This window comes from Helianthus annuus, chromosome 15 (genome assembly GCF_002127325.2).
Source record: "Helianthus annuus cultivar XRQ/B chromosome 15, HanXRQr2.0-SUNRISE, whole genome shotgun sequence".
Lineage (NCBI taxonomy): Eukaryota > Viridiplantae > Streptophyta > Magnoliopsida > Asterales > Asteraceae > Helianthus > Helianthus annuus.
The window spans coordinates 87888189-87911059 of NC_035447.2; the positions used below are offsets into that span (position 1 = coordinate 87888189).

A 22871-nucleotide genomic window follows, 5' to 3' on the forward strand; every position below is an offset into this window, starting at 1 on the left:
AGTCAAAGTCCAAGTCAACTTTGACTTTCTTTGACTATAACTAGTCTATTTTATGTTTTATTTGCATTATGTGGAGTAAGTGTTGTAATAAAGGAAGAATCGAAGTAATCGAATGTTTAATCGAGGCGAACCGACTTACGACTGTGAATAGTAGGAAGTAACAATGCGATAAAGTTAACTAATCAGTAATCAAACCGATCTAAATATCATCAAACTCGAATCTCGAATTACGCGAAACTTGGTTGTTGTTATACGTGTGTGTGTGCCCTATGTGTTACCTGTGCGTGCGTACTTTATGTTTTGTGTGGTATTCAATCGAAACTCGAATCGAACCTCGAAGCTCAAACCAAATGCAATCGAAATCGAATTATGACGAATGGTAACGTAAGGATAGGGTGAAGTATAGATGATTGTATGTTAGATATAGTGGTTGGGATTAAAAGTAATTTGAATAGGTAACTCTATCGTACTCGTATCGTCTTCAAATCGAAAATCGAAATATCAAAAATCGTCGCACCGAACCCTCGAACCAGGCTGCTAATCGATCAGGCTGTCAGCCGATCGAACAGCCCAGCCGATCGAATAGACTGTTCGATCGAGCAGGCTGTCCGATCGGGGAAGCCTGGCCGATCGGCCAGCCCTTTCCTCTTTTGGAGCCTATAAATAGGGTTGTCATTGTCACTCTTTACCACTTTTGGAAAGCTCTGACCGACCAGCTCGTGCTCCTCTCCTTTTCTCAGATTTCTTCCGATTCCGGTAAGTTTTCATCCTAAATCTTGTACTTTCTTGATCAAGACATGCTCCTACACCTTTCTATCTTTCAAATCTTGATTTCTAACAGTGAAATCACCAAGATCTAAGCATTCTTGGATGATGTCATCATGGTGTTCTTCAAGAACATCATGTTTTGGCTTCAACCCACCATGAATAGCTTGGATCTAACCGATTTCCACATAAACAAGCTAAGATCTATCAAAGATCTAAACATTTACATGATGTGAAGGATTGAAAGAAGGAACTCCAACTTTCTTTCAACTCTTTTACACTCAATGCCTTCAAACCGGTAGAAACGGAGCTTGAGCCAACTCACTAATCATTCTAATGGTTGTGAGGTTCAAGATTCGGATTCTATCTAAGAGGTTCACTGACTTCGGGTTAAACGTTAAACCGCCGTTCCGAACCGTTCACTGGCCGGATTTGGGTGATTCCTGTCCAAACCGGAGAAACAAGTAAGAACGAAAGTATTATGGTTCAGCTCGTTGACAAACTACCTCGATATAACGTCAAATAATCAGAACAGCCAAGTGTTAGACGAACAGGCCGACCAGGTCAGGGTGCTGGCTGAACGGTTAGGCTGTTCGAACGAACAGCCCAACCAATCGGACCTGCCAGCCGATCGACCAGGCCAGCCGATCGGCTAGCATATGGCCCCACACTTTGACAATTTCATGAAGTATAGTATTGAACGAGATAATGTTCGATCGAACAGCTGTTCGTTAACATTACTCCTCGGATTATGAGATACAATGCTTCAACACTTAGTCGATTTTCAATTCATTTGTCGTATAGGAACGCCACCCGATCGAGCATGCTATTCGATCGAGTAGGCTGTTCGATTGAGTGACATCCTGCTAAGGACTACTACTGAAGTTCCTAACCGATCGGTTAAGCCGACCGATCGAACAGACCGTTCGATCGATCGACCTGAAAGGTAGGAACGCTTCAGTGTTCTCAAATACTACAACGAAAACTTCAAAAGTTCAAATCCTCACACACAAACACATCTCAGCAAGAAACAATCCACTTGAATAGTCCAGCCGATCGAGCCTACCGACCGATCGAACGGACTGTTCGAACGAATTATCTAGCCGAACGAACAACCCGCTCGATGGAACCAACTGTTCGATCGACAAGGCTGTCCGACCCACTTACATTTGTTTCCATTCTACGTGTTCTTCATCGTTGTGCTATCGAACTGTTCAGGCTAACCCCACTCTCAAGCGCTCCCTTCAATCCATCAAATCAATCCCTGTGAGTATACTCGATCCCTTTTTGCTTTTTAGCACTTTTGGGTGTTACATACGTTACTTATATCAAAATACAATCGATCACACTACTCAAACTATTTGAACGCTAACCAATATGCATGTATTACGTGACTAAATGAATGCTTGTTGATTGTGTTTACACGTGGAATGCTGTCTACCTGCCTTAACGACGTAGTACTATAGTTTGGACTCAGCACCCGTTCACACGGGGGTTGTTAAGGAAAATTACTTGCATGGATTACGGTGGTAATCATGTATTGTGAACCGTCTCGGACGGTCAACCCGCAGTCATTGGTATCGATAGGTCCATGTCGATAATAACATGCTTCGTTTTCCTCTGTGTACGTGCTGGTTATGCGTAAACTATTCGAACTCTATATGCTATTATTAAACTTGTATGCTCACCTTTACATTATATGTATTGACTTTATTTTAACGTATGTGACAGGTGTTTAAGATGTTTTCTTGCTAGGAAAGCGAGGCTAGAATAAAGCTCTAGAGGCCCCCAACAAATAGTTGTCTGTCAGGAAAAAGCAACTAGAGCATAGTTGTCTGTAGATCTTGTCAGGCTGGGTCTTTAGGAGCATTTGGTCAATATTTATTTGTTTTATTTAAATCTGAGTTGTCGGAACAGAATATTTGACTAGTTGTTATCTGTAATAATTTGTTTGTTATTTGGGACACGGTATGGGACGTGCTATTTAAACTGAATAGTAATGATAATTGTTATGGAAACTCCTGGACAATCTGTTTCGCTCAGTGCCATGCCCCGATGATTCCGCCATCGGTTGGGGTGTGACAGATTGGTATCAGAGCCATAACTATAGCGAATTAGGCAGGGCACGACCTAGTCCGGGTCGCTGTCTTAGAGACCTAGACTATAGTTAGGAACCAACAGACCAAGTTTAGGTGCTATAACCTGCTATCCTACGCTATCACTGCACTCGAATTCTCAAATAAAGTCAAGCGATTTAGCCGAGATTAGGAGTGAAAGCCGCAAACTCTCGACTAAATTGTTCGATCAATGCTGATTTTATCAATTTATCAATGAGTTCCTTATTATTTTCGATAACGAACAAGGAGAATTATACCAAAACAGGAGTGAAATCCAAAATTTGATGAATAACCTCCTCAAATTTTACTAAAACAAGGAAGAAATTGCGAAGCTAGGGGTGAAACCCGAACCTTGGCAACTTATTCCAACTTTTACTCATCTCACCAAAGCCTCGACGGACTCCAACGACCTGAACTCACGAGTATGACTTAGGGAATACGTGTTGAATGCCCAGGAATCGAGGCAAAAACGCGATCCTGAAAGTTGAAAAGTGACGACAAGTCTATTGTGAATAGTCGAATCGCTTTGGATAGTCAATGTCTAGTAGCCGCAGACAATCCATTTCCTCGATTTTGTGTGTTTCGATTCTGAGCCCGCAACTGCTGACTCTGATAATTCGTCGATTTTATGTGTTTTATGTGTAATTACCTGTTTACGTGTTTAATTTTGATGTTCGCCCGATTTTTGTTATCACTTCGATCGACACACACGACTCGTATTGCTATTCTACCTCAAAACGCTAGCAAGTCGTTGCAATTCTAGACGATACTATGATGTGATATACGCTATACTATAATCGACATGCTATACAATTATACGAAACTACTCGATGTGCTATATACGAACGACACGCGAGCTTTGAGTAATAGGTTTCTGTATTCTGCCTGCTTCTGTGTATGTGCTTCTGTGTTTATGTGTCTCTGTGCTCTATGTGCCTATGTGCTTCTGTGATTACGTGAAACTGTGGTTATGTGCCTACGTGTTTATGTGATGCGTGATTCGACGTGTTTCTAAGCTTTAGTAAATAGTAGACGCGTGAGGTGAGATTCGATTTGTTTTGTCTGAGACATACGACGATGTCTGTTGCAGACCATGTCATCATCTGGACACCGAACCCCACTTACTCGCCAAGAGAAGAGAGACAGGCGTCTCGCTGCTATCATTGCCAAGAGCGTGGCAAAAGCTGTGAGCGATGTCTTTGAAAACGCCAGCAAATCGTCTGAGGAGTCGCGAATCGATGCTCCAAAGGATGCCAACAAGACTGGTTTCAGCTTCAAACAGTTTAAAGCATGCGGACCCAAAGAATTCACTGGAGAAGATGGCCCTACCGCCATGTTTCAATGGTTCGATTCAATTGAAGTCACTCTGCGCCAAAGCGGCTATTCTGAAAATCTCCGCACCCTCAATGCTACAGGCGTCTTCAAGTCCCGAGCTCTAGACTGGTGGACGGCCGAACGAAACAAGCGCGGAAATGATGCAGCTTATGAGCTGATCTGGGAAGAGTTAAAGGCAATCATGATGGACGAATTCTGCCCTCCCCATGAACGCCAAAAGCTGGAGGACGAGTTTTGGAACGTAAAGCAGAAGGATGGAGACAATGCTGCTTTAACTGCACGCTTTAAACAGCTCAGCATCATTTGTCCCGATCAGGTCAAGACGTCAGACATGGCCATCAAGAAGTATATTCGAGCACTACCCGATTGTGTTGCCGATTTCGTTCATGCTGCCAAGCCATCATCAATCGAAGAAACCTACCTGCTTGCCGCTGAGATCAATGACAAGCGGGTGAAGTCTGGTTTTTGGGATAAGCATACCAAGTCTCTGCACCAAGCCACCGTCGCATCGACCATCGACACCACCACTGCTCAACCCTCCAAGTCATCAAGAAGAAAGAAGAAGCACAACAACAACAGCTCCAGCAACAAGAACTGTGCTGTCACAACAACTGCTGCACCTCTGCAAGTCGTACCGGCTCAGCAGCAGTCTCACCACCGACAAGCTCTAGTGATCAATGCGCCGCCAGCTAAGCGCGCTTACACAGGTCCCTACCCGCTCTGCCCAAAATGCTCATATCATCATCCAGTGGGAATCGCCTGTCGTTTCTGCGCCCACTGCAACCTCTACGGGCATTTCACTGCGAATTGTCGCTATGGTCCCCGTCAAGCCCCAGTTCAAGCCGTCGTTCATCAAGCTCCACTTCCAGCCCCTCAAGGCCAACCTGCAGCTCAAGCACCCGCGGTCAATGCTCGAGTCTGCTGTGCATGTGGTGATCCTAACCACTTTGCAAACATGTGCCCGAACAGGGTTATGAAACAAGAACCCCAGTAGCAGCAGCAACAGCAGCAGCCTCAGCAGCAACAGCAAGCAGCCCGTGCCAGAACCTTTAACATCAATGCCCCTCAAGCCCAGGCTGACAACAACGTGGTTAATGGTACGTTCCTTGTGAATGGTATTTATGCATCATGTTTGTTTGATACTGGAGTCGATAACTGCTTTGTGTCATTTGAATTCGAAAAGCTCCTTAGTCGTAAGCGTTCCTATCTTCCCTCGTCATTCGAAGTCGAAGTTGCTACTGGAAGAACCGTCGTTGTTAACTCTGTTCTTCGTGATTGTACCCTCGAGCTCAACAATCACCTCTTCCCAATCGACCTTATTCCGATGCAACTCGGAAGTTTTGACGTCATATTAGGCATGGACTTTCTTCGCGAAAACCATGCTGAAGTTGTGTGCTTCGAAAAGATGATCCGATTCTCACTCGCGAATGGTGATCTATTATGTGTGTACGGTGAAACAGCTTCGAAAGGTCTCAAACTTATGTCATGCGTCCAAGCTAGCAAGTATCTCCGCAAGGAATACAGCGCTTTCTTGGCCAACATTGTAGTAGCGGAGAAGGAAAAGAAAAATAAAGTTGAAGTCAAGGACGTCCCAGTGATTCGTGAATTTCCTCAGGTGTTCCCTGATGATCTTCCCGGACTACCGCCAAGTCGTGACATCGACTTTCGTATCGACCTTATTCCTGGAGCTAACCCTGTTGCCAAAGCCCCTTATCGACTCGCGCCATCCGAAATGAGGGAACTCTCAAACCAACTCCAGGAGTTACTTGAAAAAGGCATTATTCGCCCGAGCACCTCTCCATGGGGCGCGCCGGTCCTTTTCATCAAAAAGAAGGATGGGTTGTTCAGGATGTGCATCGACTATCGGGAATTGAATAAGCTGACCATCATGAACCGTTACCCATTGCCTCGAATCGATGACTTATTTGATCAGCTGCAAGGTGCCAAGTGTTTCTTAAAGATCGATCTACGTTCAGGCTATCATCAGTTGCGCATACAAGAGGAAGATATACCCAAAACAGCCTTTCGCACTCGATACGACCACTATGAATTCGTTGTTATTCCTTTTGGTCTAACCAACGCACCCACGGTATTTATGGATCTGATGAATCGCGTGTGTTTAAACATTATCTTGACCGTTTCGTCATCGTGTTCATCGACGATGTCTTGATTTATTCCAAGTCGAAAGCCGAACACACGCAACATCTACGTTTGGTTCTCGAGTTACTCCAGGGGAACCAACTCTGTGCCAAGTTCTCCAAGTGCGAATTCTGGTTGGAGGAGGTTCAGTTTCTGGGTCACATCGTGAATAGTCAGGGTCTTCATGTCGATCCCGCGGAGATTGAAGCAGTCAAAAGCTGGATTACGCCAAAGAACCCGTCTGAAGTCCGATCATTTCTTGGATTGGCTGGCTATTATCGACGATTTATCGAAGGATTCTCTAAGATCGCTGTGCCGCTTACCACTCTTACTCATAAAGACAGGTCTTTTGTTTGGGGAACTGAACAAGAGTCTGCTTTTCAAACCCTTAAGCGCAAGCTCTGCAATGCTCTTGTTCTTACGTTGCCGGGCGGAAACGACGATTTCATTGTCTACTGTGATGCTTCCAACCTTGGTCTTGGCTGTGTTCTCATGCAACGAGACAAGTTATTTCTTACGCATCTCGTCAGCTCAAAATCCACGAGAAGAACTATACAACCCACGATCTCGAGCTAGGCGCAGTTGTTTTTGCATTAAAGATATGGCAACACTATCTGTATGGTACCAAGTGTACGATCTTCACCGATCACAGGAGTTTACAACACATCTTTAATCAGAAAGAACTTAACATGCGTCAACGCCGATGGGTAGAACTTCTTAACGATTACGACTATGAGATTCGTTATCACCCGGGCAAGGCAAATGTTATAGCCGACGCACTCAGCAGACGGAGTTATCTGCTCAGTATTCGCAATCCCCAAGCCCAGCACAACCTCAAAGCTCTCATCCGCGAAGCCCATCATGCTTGTTTTAATGAACGCACTTTGAAGAAGGAGAGAATCTATCACGATGGAGCTCATCTTGTAAGCAAAGCATATGGGATTTTCTATTATCTGGACCGAATTTGGATCCCTAAGCGGACCGATTTGCAAAAGATTATAATGAACGAAGCCCACAAATCCCGATACTCTATTCATCCTGGTGCCGATAAAATGTACCAGGATCTTTGTTACAAGTACTGGTGGCCGGGTATGAAACGGGATATCGCCCTCTATGTTAGAAGTTGCCTGACTTGTGCGAGAGTTAAGGCTGAACATCAGCGACCTTCCGACTTACTCGAACAACCTCCAATCCCCATATGGAAGTGGGAGAGTATAGCTATGGATTTCATAACCAAACTTCCGCCCACGCCATCAGGTCACGACAGCATTTGGGTTATAGTGGATCATCTGACCAAATCAGCCCACTTTTTGCCAATACGGGAAGACTACAAGGTAGAACGACTAGCCCGAATCTACACCGACGAGATCATTTGTAATCAGGGTACACCTCGTGACATCATTTCAGACCGTGACGCTCGGTTTACTTCCCGATTGTGGGAAACGTTTCAAGCGGCCCTTGGTACGTCGCTTAACTTGAGTACTGCATTCCATCCTCAAACTGACGGACAGACTGAAAGAACGATCCGTACTCTTGAAGACATGCTCCGCGCGTGTGTCATAGACTTCGGCAGTAGTTGGAGCAAATACCTACCGTTGGTCGAATTCTCGTACAACAACAGCTATCATGCCAGCATACAAATGGCACCATTCGAGGCTTTATATGGAAGAAGATGCCATTCGCCTATTGTGTGGTACGAGATTGGTCATTCGCAATTAACCGGTCCCGAGTTATTACAAGAAACGACTGACAAAATCCTCCAGATTCGAGACAACTTGGCAAAGGCCAGGGATAGACAAAAAAGTTACGCCGATAGAAGACGCAAGCCCCTTGAATTTGACGTTGGCGACTATGTACTCCCAAAATTATCGCCTTGGAAGGGTGTAGTCAGATTCGGCAAACAAGGGAAACTAGCGCCTCGATATGTTGGACCTTTTAAGATTCTGGAAAGGATCGAAAAAGTCGCCTACAAACTCGAACTACCGGAGGAACTCAGTAACGTTCACCCGACTTTCCATGTGTCGAACCTCCGAAAATGCCTAGCCGATCATGATCTGATTGTACCTCTCGACGATCCTCAGGTCAACGAAACGCTACACTTCGTGGAAAAGCCTGTCGAAATCATGGATCGCCAAACCAAGCAACTCAGACGCTCACACATCCCTATCGTGAAAGTCCGATGGGAAGGCAAACGGGGCGCGGAGTTCACTTGGGAACTCGAAAGTGACATGAAGGCCAAGTACCCGCAGTTGTTCAAATGAAGATCTGAAGCGTCAAATTGGTAATTCACGGTGCTGTGCAGCTTCGAGCCTAATTTTGGACGAAATTCCCTAAACAAGGGGAGGCTGTAACACCCCGTGTTTTCGAATGTCAAAGTCAAAGTCAAAGTCCAAGTCAACTTTGACTTTCTTTGACTATAACTAGTCTATTTTATGTTTTATTTGCATTATGTGGAATAGTGTTGTAATCAAGGAAGAATCAAAGTAATCGAATGTTTAATCGACGCGAACCGACTTACGACTGTGAATAGTAGGAAGTAACAATGCGATAAAGTTAACTAATCAGTAATCAAACCGATCTAATTATCATCAAACTCGAATCTCTAATTATGCGAAACTTGGTTGTTGTTATACGTGTGTGTGTGCCCTATGTGTTACCTGTGCGTGCGTACTTTATGTTTTGTATGGTATTCAATCAAATCAATTGAAACTCAAATCGAACCTCGAAGCTCAAACCGAATGCAATTGAAATCGAATTATGACGAATGGTAACGTAAGGATAGGGTGAAGTATAGATGATTGTATGTTAGATATAGTGGTTGGGATTAAAAGTAATTTGAATAGGTAACTCTATTGTACTCGTATCGTCTTCAAATCGAAAATCGAAATATCAAAAATCGTCGCACCGAACCCTCGAACCAGGCTGCTAATCGATCAGGTTGTCAGCCGATCAAACAGCCCAGCCGATCGAAGAAACTGTTCGATCGAGCAGGCTGTCCGATCGGGGAAGCCTGGCCGATCGGCCAACCCTTTCCTCTTTTGGAGCCTATAAATAGGGTTGTTATTGTCACTCTTTACCACTTTTGGAAAGCTCTGACCGACCAGCTCGTGCTCCTCTCCTTTTCTCAGATTTCTTCCGATTCCGGTAAGTTTTCATCCTAAATCTTGTACTTTCTTGATCAAGACATGCTCCTACACCTTTCTATCTTTCAAATCTTGATTTCTAACAGTGAAATCACCAAGATCTAAGCATTCTTGGATGATGTCATCATGGTGTTCTTCAAGAACATCATGTTTTGGCTTCAACCCACCATGAATAGCTCGGATCTAACCGATTTCCACATAAACAAGCTAAGATCTATCAAAGATCTAAACATTTACATGATGTGAAGGATTGAAAGAAGGAACTCCAACTTTCTTTCAACTCTTTTACACTCAATGCCTTCAAACCGGTAGAAACGGAGCTTGAGCCAACTCACTAATCATTCTAATGGTTGTGAGGTTCAAGATTCGGATTCTATCTAAGAGGTTCACCGACTTCGGGTTAAACGTTAAACCGCCGTTCCGAACCGTTCACTGGCCGGATTTGGGTTATTCCTGTCCGAACCGGAGAAACAAGTAAGAACGAAAGTATTATGGTTTAGCTCGTTGATAAACTACCTCGATATAACGTCGAATAATCAGAACAGCCAAGTGTTAGACGAACAGGCCGACCAGGTCAGGGTGCTGGCCGAACAGTTAGGCTGTTCGAACGAACAGCCCAACCAATCGGACCTGCCAGCCGATCGACCAGGCCAGCCGATCAGCTAGCATATGGCCCCACACTTTGACAATTTCATGAAGTATAGCATTGAACGAGATGATGTTCGATCGAACAGCTGTTCGTCAACATTACTCCTCGGATCATGAGATACTATACTTCAACACTTAGTCGATTTTCAATTCGTTTGTCGTATAGGAATGCCACCCGATCGAGCATGCTATTCGATCGAGTAGGCTGTTCGATTGAGTGACTTCCTGCTGAGGACTACTACTGAAGTTCCTAACCGATCGGTTAAGCCGACCGATCGAACAGACCGTTCGATCGATCGACCTGAAAGGTAGGAACACTTCAGTGTTCTCAAATACTACAACGAAAACTTCAAAAGTTCAAATCCTCACACACAAACACATCTCAAGAAGAAACAATCCACTCGAACAGTCCAGCCGATCGAGCCTACCGACCGATCGAACGGACTGTCCGAACGAATTGTCTAGCCGAACGAACAACCCGCTCGATCGAACCAACTGTTCCATCGACCAAGCTGTCCGACCCACTTACATTTGTTTCCATTCTACGTGTTCTTCATCGTTGTGCTATCGAATTGTTCAGGCTAACCCCACTCTCAAGCGCTCCCTTCAATCCGTCAAATCAATCGCTGTGAGTATACTCGATCCCTTTTTGCTTTTTAGCACTTTTGGATGTTACATACGTTACTTATATCAAAATACAATCGATCACACTACTCAAACTATTTGAACGCTAACCAATATGCATGTATTACGTGACTAAATGAATGCTTGTTGATTGTGTTTACACGTGGAATGCTGTCTACCTGCCTTAACGACGTAGTACTATAGTTTGGACTCAGCACCCGTTCACATGGGGGTTGTTAAGGACAATTACTTGCATGGATTACGGTGGTAATCATGTATTGCGAACCGTCTCGGACGGTCAACCCGCAGTCATTGGTATCGATAGGTCCATGTCGATAATTAACATGCTTCGTTTTCCTCTGTGTACGTGCTGGTTATGCGTAAACTATTCGAACTCTATATGCTATTATTAAACTTGTATGCTCACCTTTACATTATATGTATTGACTTTATTTTAACGTATGTGACAGGTGTTTAAGATGTTTTCTTGCTAGGAAAGCGAGGCTAGAATAAAGCTCTAGAGGCCCCTAACAAATAGTTGTCTGTCAGGAAAAAGCAACTAGAGCATAGTTGTCTGTAGATCTTGTCAGGCTGGGTCTTTAGGAGCATTTGGTCAATATTTATTTGTTTTATTTAAATCTAAGTAGTCGGAACAGAATATTTGACTAGTTGTTATCTGTAATAATTTGTTTGTTATTTGGGACACGGTATGGGACGTGTTATTTAAACTGAATAGTAATAATAATTGTTATGGAAACTCCTAGACAATCTGTTTCGCTCAGTGCCATGCCCCGATGATTCCGCCATCGGTTGGGGTGTGACACCAGCAAGCAGTTGTATTATGTAAAATAACAATGTGAGTTATTCCCCTTTTTGCAATCTGTTTTTTCAAAACCTCAATTGTTTTTAATTCTAATTAACAGTGATTGAGTCTATGTGTTCTACAATTATTGTCGGTATGTTGGGGTTTTGTATACATTACTTGTTACTACACTGTGAGTAGCAGCATTACCACAAGTCAGGATTGACAGTACCGTGGGTGGTAATTAGGTAGCTAAAAACATTGAAATCGCTCTTAATACTATAAAGATATAAAAGCATGTTTTGATTAAACTGGGATTCACTCGCCAGTATTTCTTGCTGATAAAACTTTTTTAAACGCGTTTCAGGTAACAAAATGTGAAAGCCAAATAGAAGCCAGCTGGAGAGCATTGAAGGCTTGGAAAAGTGGCTATAAAAGTTACCTAAACAAGAAAGAAGTTTTATTTCAATAAATTAGGGTTTTTCCCTATAAACATATTTGTAATAGAAACTTGGGTTTTTCCCATGTATTTATTATTATAAAAGTTTGGTGTCTAACTCTAATAAACTATTTCCTAACTACGGTCCTGATGTTAATTTCCGCTGCCAAATTAAGAAACACTGATACCACTGATACTGTCCTCACGGCCGCCCGCTCCCGGGGTAGGGGTCGGGGGTTGCGACATAGGTAAACCATACAAACGAAGATTGTTTAACACATCAGGAGGAAACAATGCCATGTTAAGCTCTGATTTTTCCTCAGATTGACATAAACTATTTGAACTAAAATAAATCTTCTCTTCACCAGGCAGATTCTCTAACAACTCTTTATTTATTGAATCCACTACTTCATTAGTTGGAGCAAGAATCGCGCTTTGTTGGAAATACGTTAAATCCCACAATGAAGCATTGACTATCATTGTTCTGGTACCTTTAGGGATGATCGGAAGAATTTGTCTAAAATCACCACCAAATAGAATGACCATTCCTCCAAAAGGCTTGCATTCCATGTTTGGTTGACTGGAACGTGATATGTCTCTCATTGTTCTATCGAGAGCCTCGAAACAATGCTTGTGAGTCATAGGTGCTTCATCCAAAAAATCAAAGTTGCTCTTTTAATTAAATCACCTAATTCAGTATTAGGCTCTATCGAACATACTGAATACTCATTAATGTTGATTGGAATTATAAACCTTGAATGAGCAGTTCTACCACCATCCAGCAAAAGTGAAGCAATTCCACTGGATGCAACATTCAATACAACTTCACCATTAGATCGTAATGCAGCTGCGAATGTCTTCCAAAGAAACGTCTTTCCAGTTCCGGCATAACCATATGCAAAAAAGACACCTCCATCACCTTTTTCAATCGCTTTCATAACAGTTTTATATATTCTTTCCTGTTCGGCAGTTAAACACTTTACATAACCACCATGTTCCCTTTGAAGAGCTACTCTATCATACGATAGTTCTTTCATTATCAATCGATTGTTCGACGATGAAACATAATTATCCAGAACACTTGGCATATCATCAAAATTTCTCACTGTACTCCCATTGATAAGTAACAACTTTTCAGTTTCAGATAGACAAATATTTTCAAGTTCTTCTTGTTGAAGAACCAAATCTAAAACAAATGTTGAAAAAAATATTAGTTTTTTTCCCAAAAACGGAGCTATTGCATAATATTAATGTAGTTGTATATAACTTTAATAAAATAATCACATTACCTACAATACCAGTTATCTTTCGTTGCTGATACAGAATGTCTTCACATAACAGGGACTTCTTTTCCGACCAAAAACACCAGGACAAGATATCGAATTTGACAGCAACAACATTACAAAAAAAGTCCTCAAGAAATCTCTGGTTAACCATGTGCTAGCTTCTTTGACGACATCAACATAATCCTTATCATCATCCAACAATCCGCATGCAAAACATGCATCTTTAAATATTTCAAAAACCTGTCCATCAACTGTTTTTATATCTTCAAAACAGGTTGGTCCCCTAATATGATTCAGTAAAATCCTTAGGTAATAACAATCACCAAGTGATGGTGGGATATAATGTATCCTCCCAACTGATCCATACGGATGCTTTCTTCAATTCTATTTCCGATTTTTAGCTATCCATACATAATATCCCAGAAACTGAACATACTTCAATGTCCTAGCAAATTCATCGACTTTGTTACAATTCATCCACTCTGTGAACATTGTCATTTTCACAGTTGGATCAGTAACAATATCACACAAATTATCATGATCGTTATACACAATACTCTGACCATCTTTACAATGAAAAGGCAATACTTCAACAGCTGGATATCTATAATGTATATCATACATGAGTATTCTCCAAGCAGCTTCACAAGCAGAGATATATCTACAATCAAGGTATGCTTTTATCTCATCTACAACTACATTCTGCTGCGTATCATTGTTGGTGCTATTGGATTGAAAAACAGAAGCCGTGACTCTATCAGGCCCCTTATTAATATATTTAAACAAATATTTGATAGAACCTGACTGGTTGCACCATTCAACGTTAATGTGGCACTGATACTTTCTGAGCAGGAGAGCATTGTAAGGAACTACAAAACTATTATCAAGTGCCACACCATTCTTTACTACTGTATTACTTGTTTGACGACGATGATAGACATGATATCCTTCAGAATCAACACAAGTCTCATCTACATATTTTTTGGAAAACTTTTTAGAACATTTTTGCTGAACCATACATGGACAAAGTGGGTTGTCTGTACCACATGGTCCATGAATCATAAATTGCTTGACAAGCTCATATAATTCAGGATCTCTTTCTTTATCTGGTATCTCAGCACTAATAACACGATCAATATCAGATGTAGTTGGAAATTTGCTTTCAGCACTCAAGAACAAACATATGTGAGCATGTGGCAGTCCACGCTTCTGAAATTCTACTGTATACATAACTAATATTTTTCAACAGTGAGCTGTTAGATAAATATAATTAGATGTTCAATGGACCAAGAAGTTCACTAAGCCCAATGGTATATACAGAAATATGAAATGCAAATTTGTCTACTCTATAGAAAAAGCCAAGCTGAACTTAAAGAAAGTCTACAAATAGTTATGGTTGTTGATATTGTCTCACGTGAGATGAAGTTATGGGATGGTGATGTATGAAACTTGTATATTTTCCAAACTTACGAATATTTAAATTATAATCATGTATGCTTATCTTGCTAGTTATATTAACTTCAATTTTTGTTGTACATTCATTATATTTTAATTGGCTCTTCATGATGCATTACAACTTGAATTATACTCTGTAAATTATTTACCAATCATCGAATTTAAAAGGCTTCAAAAAATTTATGGGCGATCATTGTCATAACTTCACTTGAACTATACTCTGCAACCTCTAATTACAAATAACAGTTTTTTAACATCTATAACTAAAGGGATACACTCAACATCTCTTTAGATAAAGTCTGCCAAACCCAAAGCTCTGTTGAACATAAAATATGTTGAAGCAAAGTCTGTTGTTCCAAACAACCTCTGCTGATAAACACAAAGACTGTTGTAGCAAAGGTCTACCAAAAGAGAACCTCTGCTGATAAACATGAATACAAAAGTATCATGAAGCTAACATCTACTGTTACTTAACAGATGATGCAGTCTTTAAACATCTGAAACTAAAAGGATACACTCAACATCTATTTCGCTAAAGTCTGCCAAACCCAAAGCTCTCTTGAAGACAACATCTGTTGAAGCAAAGTTTGTTGAACCAAACATCCTCTGCTGATAAACACAAAGACTGTTGAACCAAAGGTCTGCCAAAGACATCCTCTGTTGATGAATACAAAAGTATAATGAAGCTAACATCTGATGAGGCTTAACAGATGATGCAGTTTAACAGGGGATTTCAACATCTGAGATTTAACAGATCATGATCAACAGATGATAAGGTCTGTTGAATCAAAGTCTGTTCAACAGATCCTAATGTAGCTCAGGTCCCTTTCCATCTAGGTCACAGCAGATGTTAGCAATCTATAACAGAGGTTAGTCTCAAACAGATGTTAATGTATATAAGATCCTAACGGTTTTCCTACTAACCAATTCATTAAATTTGCATTCATTCACTGACAACAATATACAACTCTACTACTTGTGCAAAACAGGAATATCAACAATAATATAATATATATAATATAATAACAATAATATTCAAATTATAGCAATTACATGCTAAATCCATCGGTTTAGATGATTCTCATTTTTGTTGTACATTCATTATATTTCAATTATCTCTTGACGATAAATCACCACATGTTGGTGATCTACATTTAAAAGGCGAAACAAATTTATGGCCGATCATTGTCATAATCTAACTTGAATTATACTCTAAAACCTCTAAATACAAATAATAGGCTTTTGAAAATCTACAACAAAAGGAACACAGTCAACATCTTCTTATATAAAGTCTACCAAACCCAAAACTTTGTTGAAGACAAAATCTGTAAAAGCAAAGTCTATTGAACGAAACAACATCTGCTGATAAACACAGAGATTGTTCAAGCAAAGGTCTGCCAAAGAGAACCTCTGTTGTGGCTTAACGGATGATGCAGTTCAACAGAGAATGTTTAACAGAAGAGCTTTAAAGACCATGATCAACAGATGATAAGGTCTGTTGAAGCAAAGTATGTTCAACAGATTCTAACAGTTTTCCTACTAACCAATTTATTAATGTAATACTCATTCACTAAAAATAATATATAACCCTACTACTTGTGCAAAAATGAATATTAACAATAATATAATAATAATAATATTCAAATTGTAGCAATTACATACAAAATCCATCAGGTTAGATGATTCAAATTGTAGCCATAAAATACCAAACATTCAAACACACCAGGTTAAAACAAAAGTTAACAAGCATAACTAAAAACCACAATTTTAGTCTTCAAAATAAGTTGTTTTTACTTTCCATTTAGGCTTAATCCAAAATCCTTTTCAACCTCTGCTGCCGAAAAGTCTTCCGTAACATCACCAACATCCTTGCAACAGATCATAAAACAACTAATGAATATTTATTCAACCTGTTATTATATTTCCAACAATAAAGAATATAGTTATGATTTGTAGAAAGTAACAAAAATTACCTTTCCATTTCCTTGCACTTTACATGATGTATAACAGGCATCACATGCTCATGAGCTGTCATTTTAGAGATAAATTCAATAAACTGCAGAGCATAATCATTCCACACAATACATCGCAAAACCGTAACCCTACATGGAAACAATATTCATTTAACCATAAACTAAACACTAATTTATGACCAGTTTTCTAGAATCTATAAAATCAAAACTAAAACTGAATGAATAACAACATAAAATCAAACGAAAATTATGACCATCTATTAAAGTAGTAAATGAGCAACAAATTAACTAACATATTCACTTGAAGAATAAATTTGTTGATCTCATTTATTACCATGATTCCACATTAGATACAAAGACTGTTAGTCTCATTTATTAGCATTACCCTGATTGCCCTTTAAATACCAACAGTTCTGATCTCATTTTTTAAGATCATTCCGTAGTAAATATAAACAATAATTTGTACATGACTGAACATGTAAACCACCACTTACTCTAACTCTTGAATATCGCTCTTCATACTGTTAGTTTCTTTTGAAGGTCGACCAACGAATTCAAGACCTCCACACCAAATAACAGATCCAGCAACATCTACCTGAAGAACATTTAAACAAAGTATTTTTTTAGCATACAAACCTACAATTTGTAATAAAAAGAAAAAAAATAAAGAATATACATCCTCAATAAACTACCATACAAAACTCAGGAACATGTATATTACAAACCTACAAAGCATAGAATCAGGAATTCACACATATACATCTATTTTTAAATACAAATAGACATTACCTTTTCATCAATGAAGATGAGATCCATTTTATAACCTTGATTCCATTTTCGGAAGATCCTCGCTCTCATGTGCCATAAATCTTTCCCAGGAACATTTATAATAGTAACCTATAAAGCATACAAACAGGAATTCACAGATATACATCCATAGAATCCTTTATACACGAACGGAAAAACACAAATACACCATACCTTTTCATCAATGAAGATGAGATCGGTTCTATAACATTGATTCAATTTTCGGATGATCCTCGCTCTCATGTGCCACAAATCTTTCCCAGGATTCAAATCGTTAAGTAAACTAAAATTGTTAATCTCAACTGATGCTGACGTGCTTCTAATTCGGAAATCGGAATGAATTCAAATTTCAAAATACAAAAGCAGAGAACAGGAGAGTGGAAATATGAAGAGGGAAATGAGAAAAAAAACCTTTATATAAGAAGATGATAGATATAAGACTACACGGTATGGTGATGGACCATCCTTGGAGGATGATCCGCCACGTAGGCGACACGTCATAGTCCTCCCATGGATGGATCATCCTCCAAAACTAGGGGGCATGGGAGGATGGTCCTAGTCATAGTCTTCCACCACTTTTATGTTTTTTTCTTTTTTTAATCTTCTACTTTTTTTTAACATTTAACAAATAAAGTAACAAAATATTTTCATTAATATTAAAAAACATTACATAAACTTAAAAAAAAATTAAACTTAAAAAAAATAAATTAAAAAAAAAAACATAAACTTAAAAAAATAAAGTTAAAAAAAAAACTTAAAAATATCCTAATATATTAAAATAATCTACTAGTCTTCGTCTTCCATGTCGTGGCCGAGTTCGTTGGGAGCGTTGTTCCAAATGTACTCCACCAAGTCCGCTTGTAGGTTGTGATGTGTGTACTCGTTACGTAGAGCGAAGGCGTTCAAATCTTGTTGTTCCTCACTAACTGGAACAGAATTTCCAGTAGACGCGTTTTCATCGTACTCGCATATCGCTCTCCCTTCGTCTTCAATGATCATGTTATGAAGGATGATATAAGCGTACATAATGTGTCGTAACCTCCTTGGTGTTTGCGAACGTGCTGGATGTGAAATGATGTGCCATTTTTTTTGTAGAACACCAAAAGCCCGTTCAATATCTTTTCTTGCGCCCTCTTGAAACTTTGCAAACTTTTTTCTTTTGTCGTCGGTCGGGTGCGGGATAGTTTTAACGATTGTCGAGTACGTTGGGTAAATCCCATCGGCTAGGTAGTAACCTCGCCTGTACTCCACCCCTGAAACCGTAAAGCTTGTGTCTGGACCTGTACCCGCCACTACATCATCAAAAATCTGTGACTGGTATATGATGTTAAGGTCATTGAGCGAACCAGGTAGACCAAAAAAAGCATGCCATATCCAGAGATCCTGTGACGCAACAGCCTCTAGAATGATAGTCGGATGTCCCTGATCTCCCCTAGTATACTGACCTTGCCATGCAACTGGGCAGTTCTGCCACTGCCAGTGCATGCAATCAATGCTCCCGAGCATTCCTGGGAAACCATGTCTCTGTTCGTGTGCTTGATATAATTTTTGAACGTCGTTTGTGTTCGGTTTCCGCAGGTATCGCTTGCTATACAATTTGACAACCCATTGGCAAAACTTGTGCAAACATCGACGTGCGGTTCTTTCAGACATCCTAATGTACTCGTCTAATGCATCGGGTGCGTAACCGTACGCAAGTTGGCGAATGGCCGACGTACATTTTTGTAAATTACAGAAACCCCTTTGCCCCCTAGCGTCGTTTCGCAATGTAAAAAACGGATCAGACTGGGCCATGTCGCCTGCAATACGTAAAAACAGTGGACGACTCATGCGGAAACGACGTCGAAAAATCTCGGCTGGGTACACGGGTTCGTCGGCAAAATAATCGGCTACTAGTTTATCGTGGCCGGCTATAAATTTAGAACAAAACATAAATGAAATTAATTATAAAATACATTTTCAAATCTATATAAAACATAAGGAAAAAAAAGTAAAATACCTTCTTGGTCTCGGTTATATTTTGCTCGTCTAGTTAGCCGTTGGGACGACCCTTCATCAGCCGCCATGAACACCTGAGTCGCGTTCATAATCATGTTGTGCATAATAGCATCCTCTTCCGAAGATGATGAATACCACGTGGACGAAGACGATGAAGACATAGAAGAAATTGAAGAAATGGAAGAAATGGGTGAAGCCATGATAATTTTTTAGCGAGAGATGGGGTGGTAGCGGGTAAAAAATGGTATAAAATATGAAGAGTTTTTATAAAAAGGGAAGAGTGGTAATAAAATGTGAGAGAGAATGGGTTGGTAGAGAGTGAAAAGTTATGAAAAAAGGGGTTAAATAGGTAAGTATTTATAAAAATGGAAGTGAAATGGGGTGTTTTTTGAATTATGACCGTTAGTTTTTAAATAATTAAAATTCTGAATTTAATTTTTTTTTTCAAACGGTCAAAACACATCGGTCCCCACACCTTTTTTGTTATTTAGCGCGCGTCCTAAACGTCGGAACTCGGACGTTGGCGACCGGGGGGGGTGGCACGGTGTGCCCTTCGGCACCGGACCAAGACGTCCCGGGGATGGGTGCCATACCGAGTAGTCTAAGTGAGTGAGTGACATGCATTAATTGCAAATTACGTATTCCCAGGCATTTTGAATTTGAAATTATCGGCAACTAAACATCTGCTGAGATATAGCATTATATGAACCTTCAACCGCTGCTGCTTTTAAAGTATAGATGGATATGAGCAGAGGGTTTAGGAGGCAGAGTTTTAGATAGATTTTAAAGTGATTTTATATATTAGGCTTTATGATGCAGTAATGACATAAGAAAAACATTGTTTGATAGCCTCTCTAGCTGTCACATAAGTTTTTCTTATGTCAGTTAGATTTCTCCTTTTATAGAAAGTATAGATATATTTATAAATACTTCTTATAACTAAGATTTTATTCTACATTTAATAATAAAAAAATGAAATTTGTATTGATGGGACCAAAAGATTAGCAAAAAAGGTGTTAACTCAAGACTGGAATGTGTTACACGACTTACAAATGAAAACAATAAATTTAATAAATCTCTAAAAGTTCTGGTGGTTGAAGTACATATAACGTATAATAATGAAAATATAAAGTTACTGTAATTACTTTCACGGGGAAGTTTCAAATGAAAACCACTAGTTATCGCGAAAACTCGAAAACTAACTAAAAAAGCCTAAAAAACATACCAAATTTTTTTTGGATACCAATTTTCGCTATTTAAATTATATAAGAAAAACTTTTTTTCAAAAAAAAATAATTTTTTTTGTAGTGCACATGTGTAATATTACACATGTATATGTGTACTACAGATGTGAATTATTACACATGTGCACTACATTTTTTTTTTTTTTGAAAATAAAATTATATACTAATAAAAACTAAACTCAATGAACAGTAATTGAGTAAATTATATATATATTAGTGATCTAGGAAATATAAGAATATGGGGTATGGGGCGGGGTTGTGACGTGGGTTGAGTACAAACGCCCAAGTCACCATCCCGGGTGGGCTTGGGTTTCGGCGTAGCCCTTTGGGCAGGGGTTTCAGCCAGGGCGATGGGCGGGGCTATCAAGATGACATGGCGGGATCTCATTGGCCAAGACAAGACAAGTAGCCGTTTGGGCTAGCCATTGGCCAACGGCTATGTGTTAAAAAAAAGATCTAGGAAATATTATAATATGGGGTATGGGGCGGAGGTTGTGGCGTGGGTTGGGTACAAATGCCCAAGTCACCACCCCGGGTGGGCTTGGGTTTCGGCGTGGCCCCTTGGCCGGGGGTTTCAGCCCGGGCGTTGGGCGGGGCTATCAAGATGACATGGCGGGATCTCATTGGCCAAGACAAGTAGCCGTTTGGGCTAGCCGTTGGCCAACGGCTATGTGTTAAAAAAGATCTAAGAATTATTAGAATATGGGGTATGGGGCGGGGGTTGTGGCGTGGGTTGGGTATAAACGTCCAAATAACCACCCCGGGTGGGCTTGGGTTTCGGCGTGGCCTCTTGGGCGGGGGTTTTAGCCCGGGCGTTGGGCGGGGCTATCAAGATGACATGACGGGATCTCATTGGCCAAGACAAGTAGCCGTTTGGGCTAGCCGTTGGCCAACGGCTATGTGTTAAAAAAAAGATCTAGGAAATATTAGAATATGGGGTATGGGGCGGGGGTTGTGGCGTGGGTTGGGTACAAACGCCCAAATCACCACCCCGGGTGGGCTTGGGTTTCGGCGTGGCCTCTTGGGCGGGGTTTTCAGCCCGGGCGTTGGGCGGGGCTATCAAGATGACATGGTGGGATCTCATTGGCCAAGACAAGTAGCCGTTTGGGCTAGCCGTTGGCCAACGGCTATGTGTTTAAAAAAATATCTATTCACTATAAATACTCACACTTCTATTCATTTTTTACCACAACTACTCCACCTCTTCTATAATGATCTCTATCTTATTTTTAAAAAAAATTCTCATCCAACCACAATACGAAAAAATGAATCCTCATAATCGAGGTTTTGACCCGAAAAATCCGTGGGCATTCCAAGAAACACCTAGCCCAGCATCCAATCGTCCAATTGCTCCCTTTTTAATGCACTCCACGATGCCGGATATGACTGGTTACGCATCGTTTATCTCGAATCGTTTGAAGAATGATGTCAGTCAGTTTACTTACTGTGTGTATAAAAGGTAATCTAAACTGTGCAATTACTTGTATTGCTACGTTGTTACAGGATTTTATGAGCTCGGTACCAATCGGTACCGAAAATACCGTTACCGAAATCCCCAAAAGTATGTATCGGTACCGAATATACCTGGTACGGTACGGTTCGGTACCGGTTGGTACTTGTACAACACCGGTATTTGAGGGTAAAAATCGGTGAACACCGGTACCGAAAATACGTTACGTTTTAGTTCGAGCTACTTTTTGTTATTTGACATGTTTTGTCATTCTTATAGAACGATTTGGTTTAGCGCGCCGCAACGCGCGCGCATGGTAAACAACTAGTTATATAAAAAAACTAGCGATTTTTATTAAAAAATTGAAAAATATACTTTTTTTTGTGTTTTTTAGGCTTTTTTAGTTAGTTTTCGCGATAAAAATGGTTTTCATTTGAACCATCCCCATAGCCATAAAATGGTTGTAATTGAATATATTTGAATTTCGACAACATAGTTTTCGTTTTCGTATGTTATTAAAGATATGCAACTTTGAAACAAAAGATATATTTGATTTTGTTTTATCAAATAGTACATAGAAGGTATTCATTTCCACAACACTGACATTTCATCATGCAAAAAACACATACACTCAAAAGTTCAAAGG

At 40.2% G+C, this 22871-nt stretch overlaps 1 protein-coding gene across 1 annotated transcript; it reads right to left on the reverse strand.

Annotated features, from left to right (window-relative positions):
- Positions 1-12183: 12183 nt before the first annotated feature.
- LOC110913931 lies at positions 12184-14528 on the reverse strand. Its single transcript, XM_022158748.2, has 4 exons — positions 13735-14528; positions 13334-13581; positions 12732-13198; positions 12184-12684 (listed from the first exon to the last, which is right to left on the reverse strand). Exons 1-4 carry the CDS (start codon positions 14526-14528, stop codon positions 12184-12186), a joined length of 2010 nt encoding a protein of 669 aa, XP_022014440.2.
- Between the last annotated feature and the right edge of the window lie 8343 nt (positions 14529-22871).

Bases quoted from the DNA above. Each gene is read 5' to 3' on its own strand.
- LOC110913931 (XM_022158748.2), bottom strand. From the start codon at position 14,528: ATGTATACAGTAGAATTTCAGAAGCGTGGACTGCCACATGCTCACATA. The intron at 13,582-13,734 runs GTATGTTCAGTT...GAATCATATTAG, and splicing joins GAATTTGCTAGGACATTGAA to GGGACCAACCTGTTTTGAAG. The intron at 12,685-12,731 runs GTATGTTCGATA...TTTAATTAAAAG, and splicing joins TCAACATTAATGAGTATTCA to AGCAACTTTGATTTTTTGGA.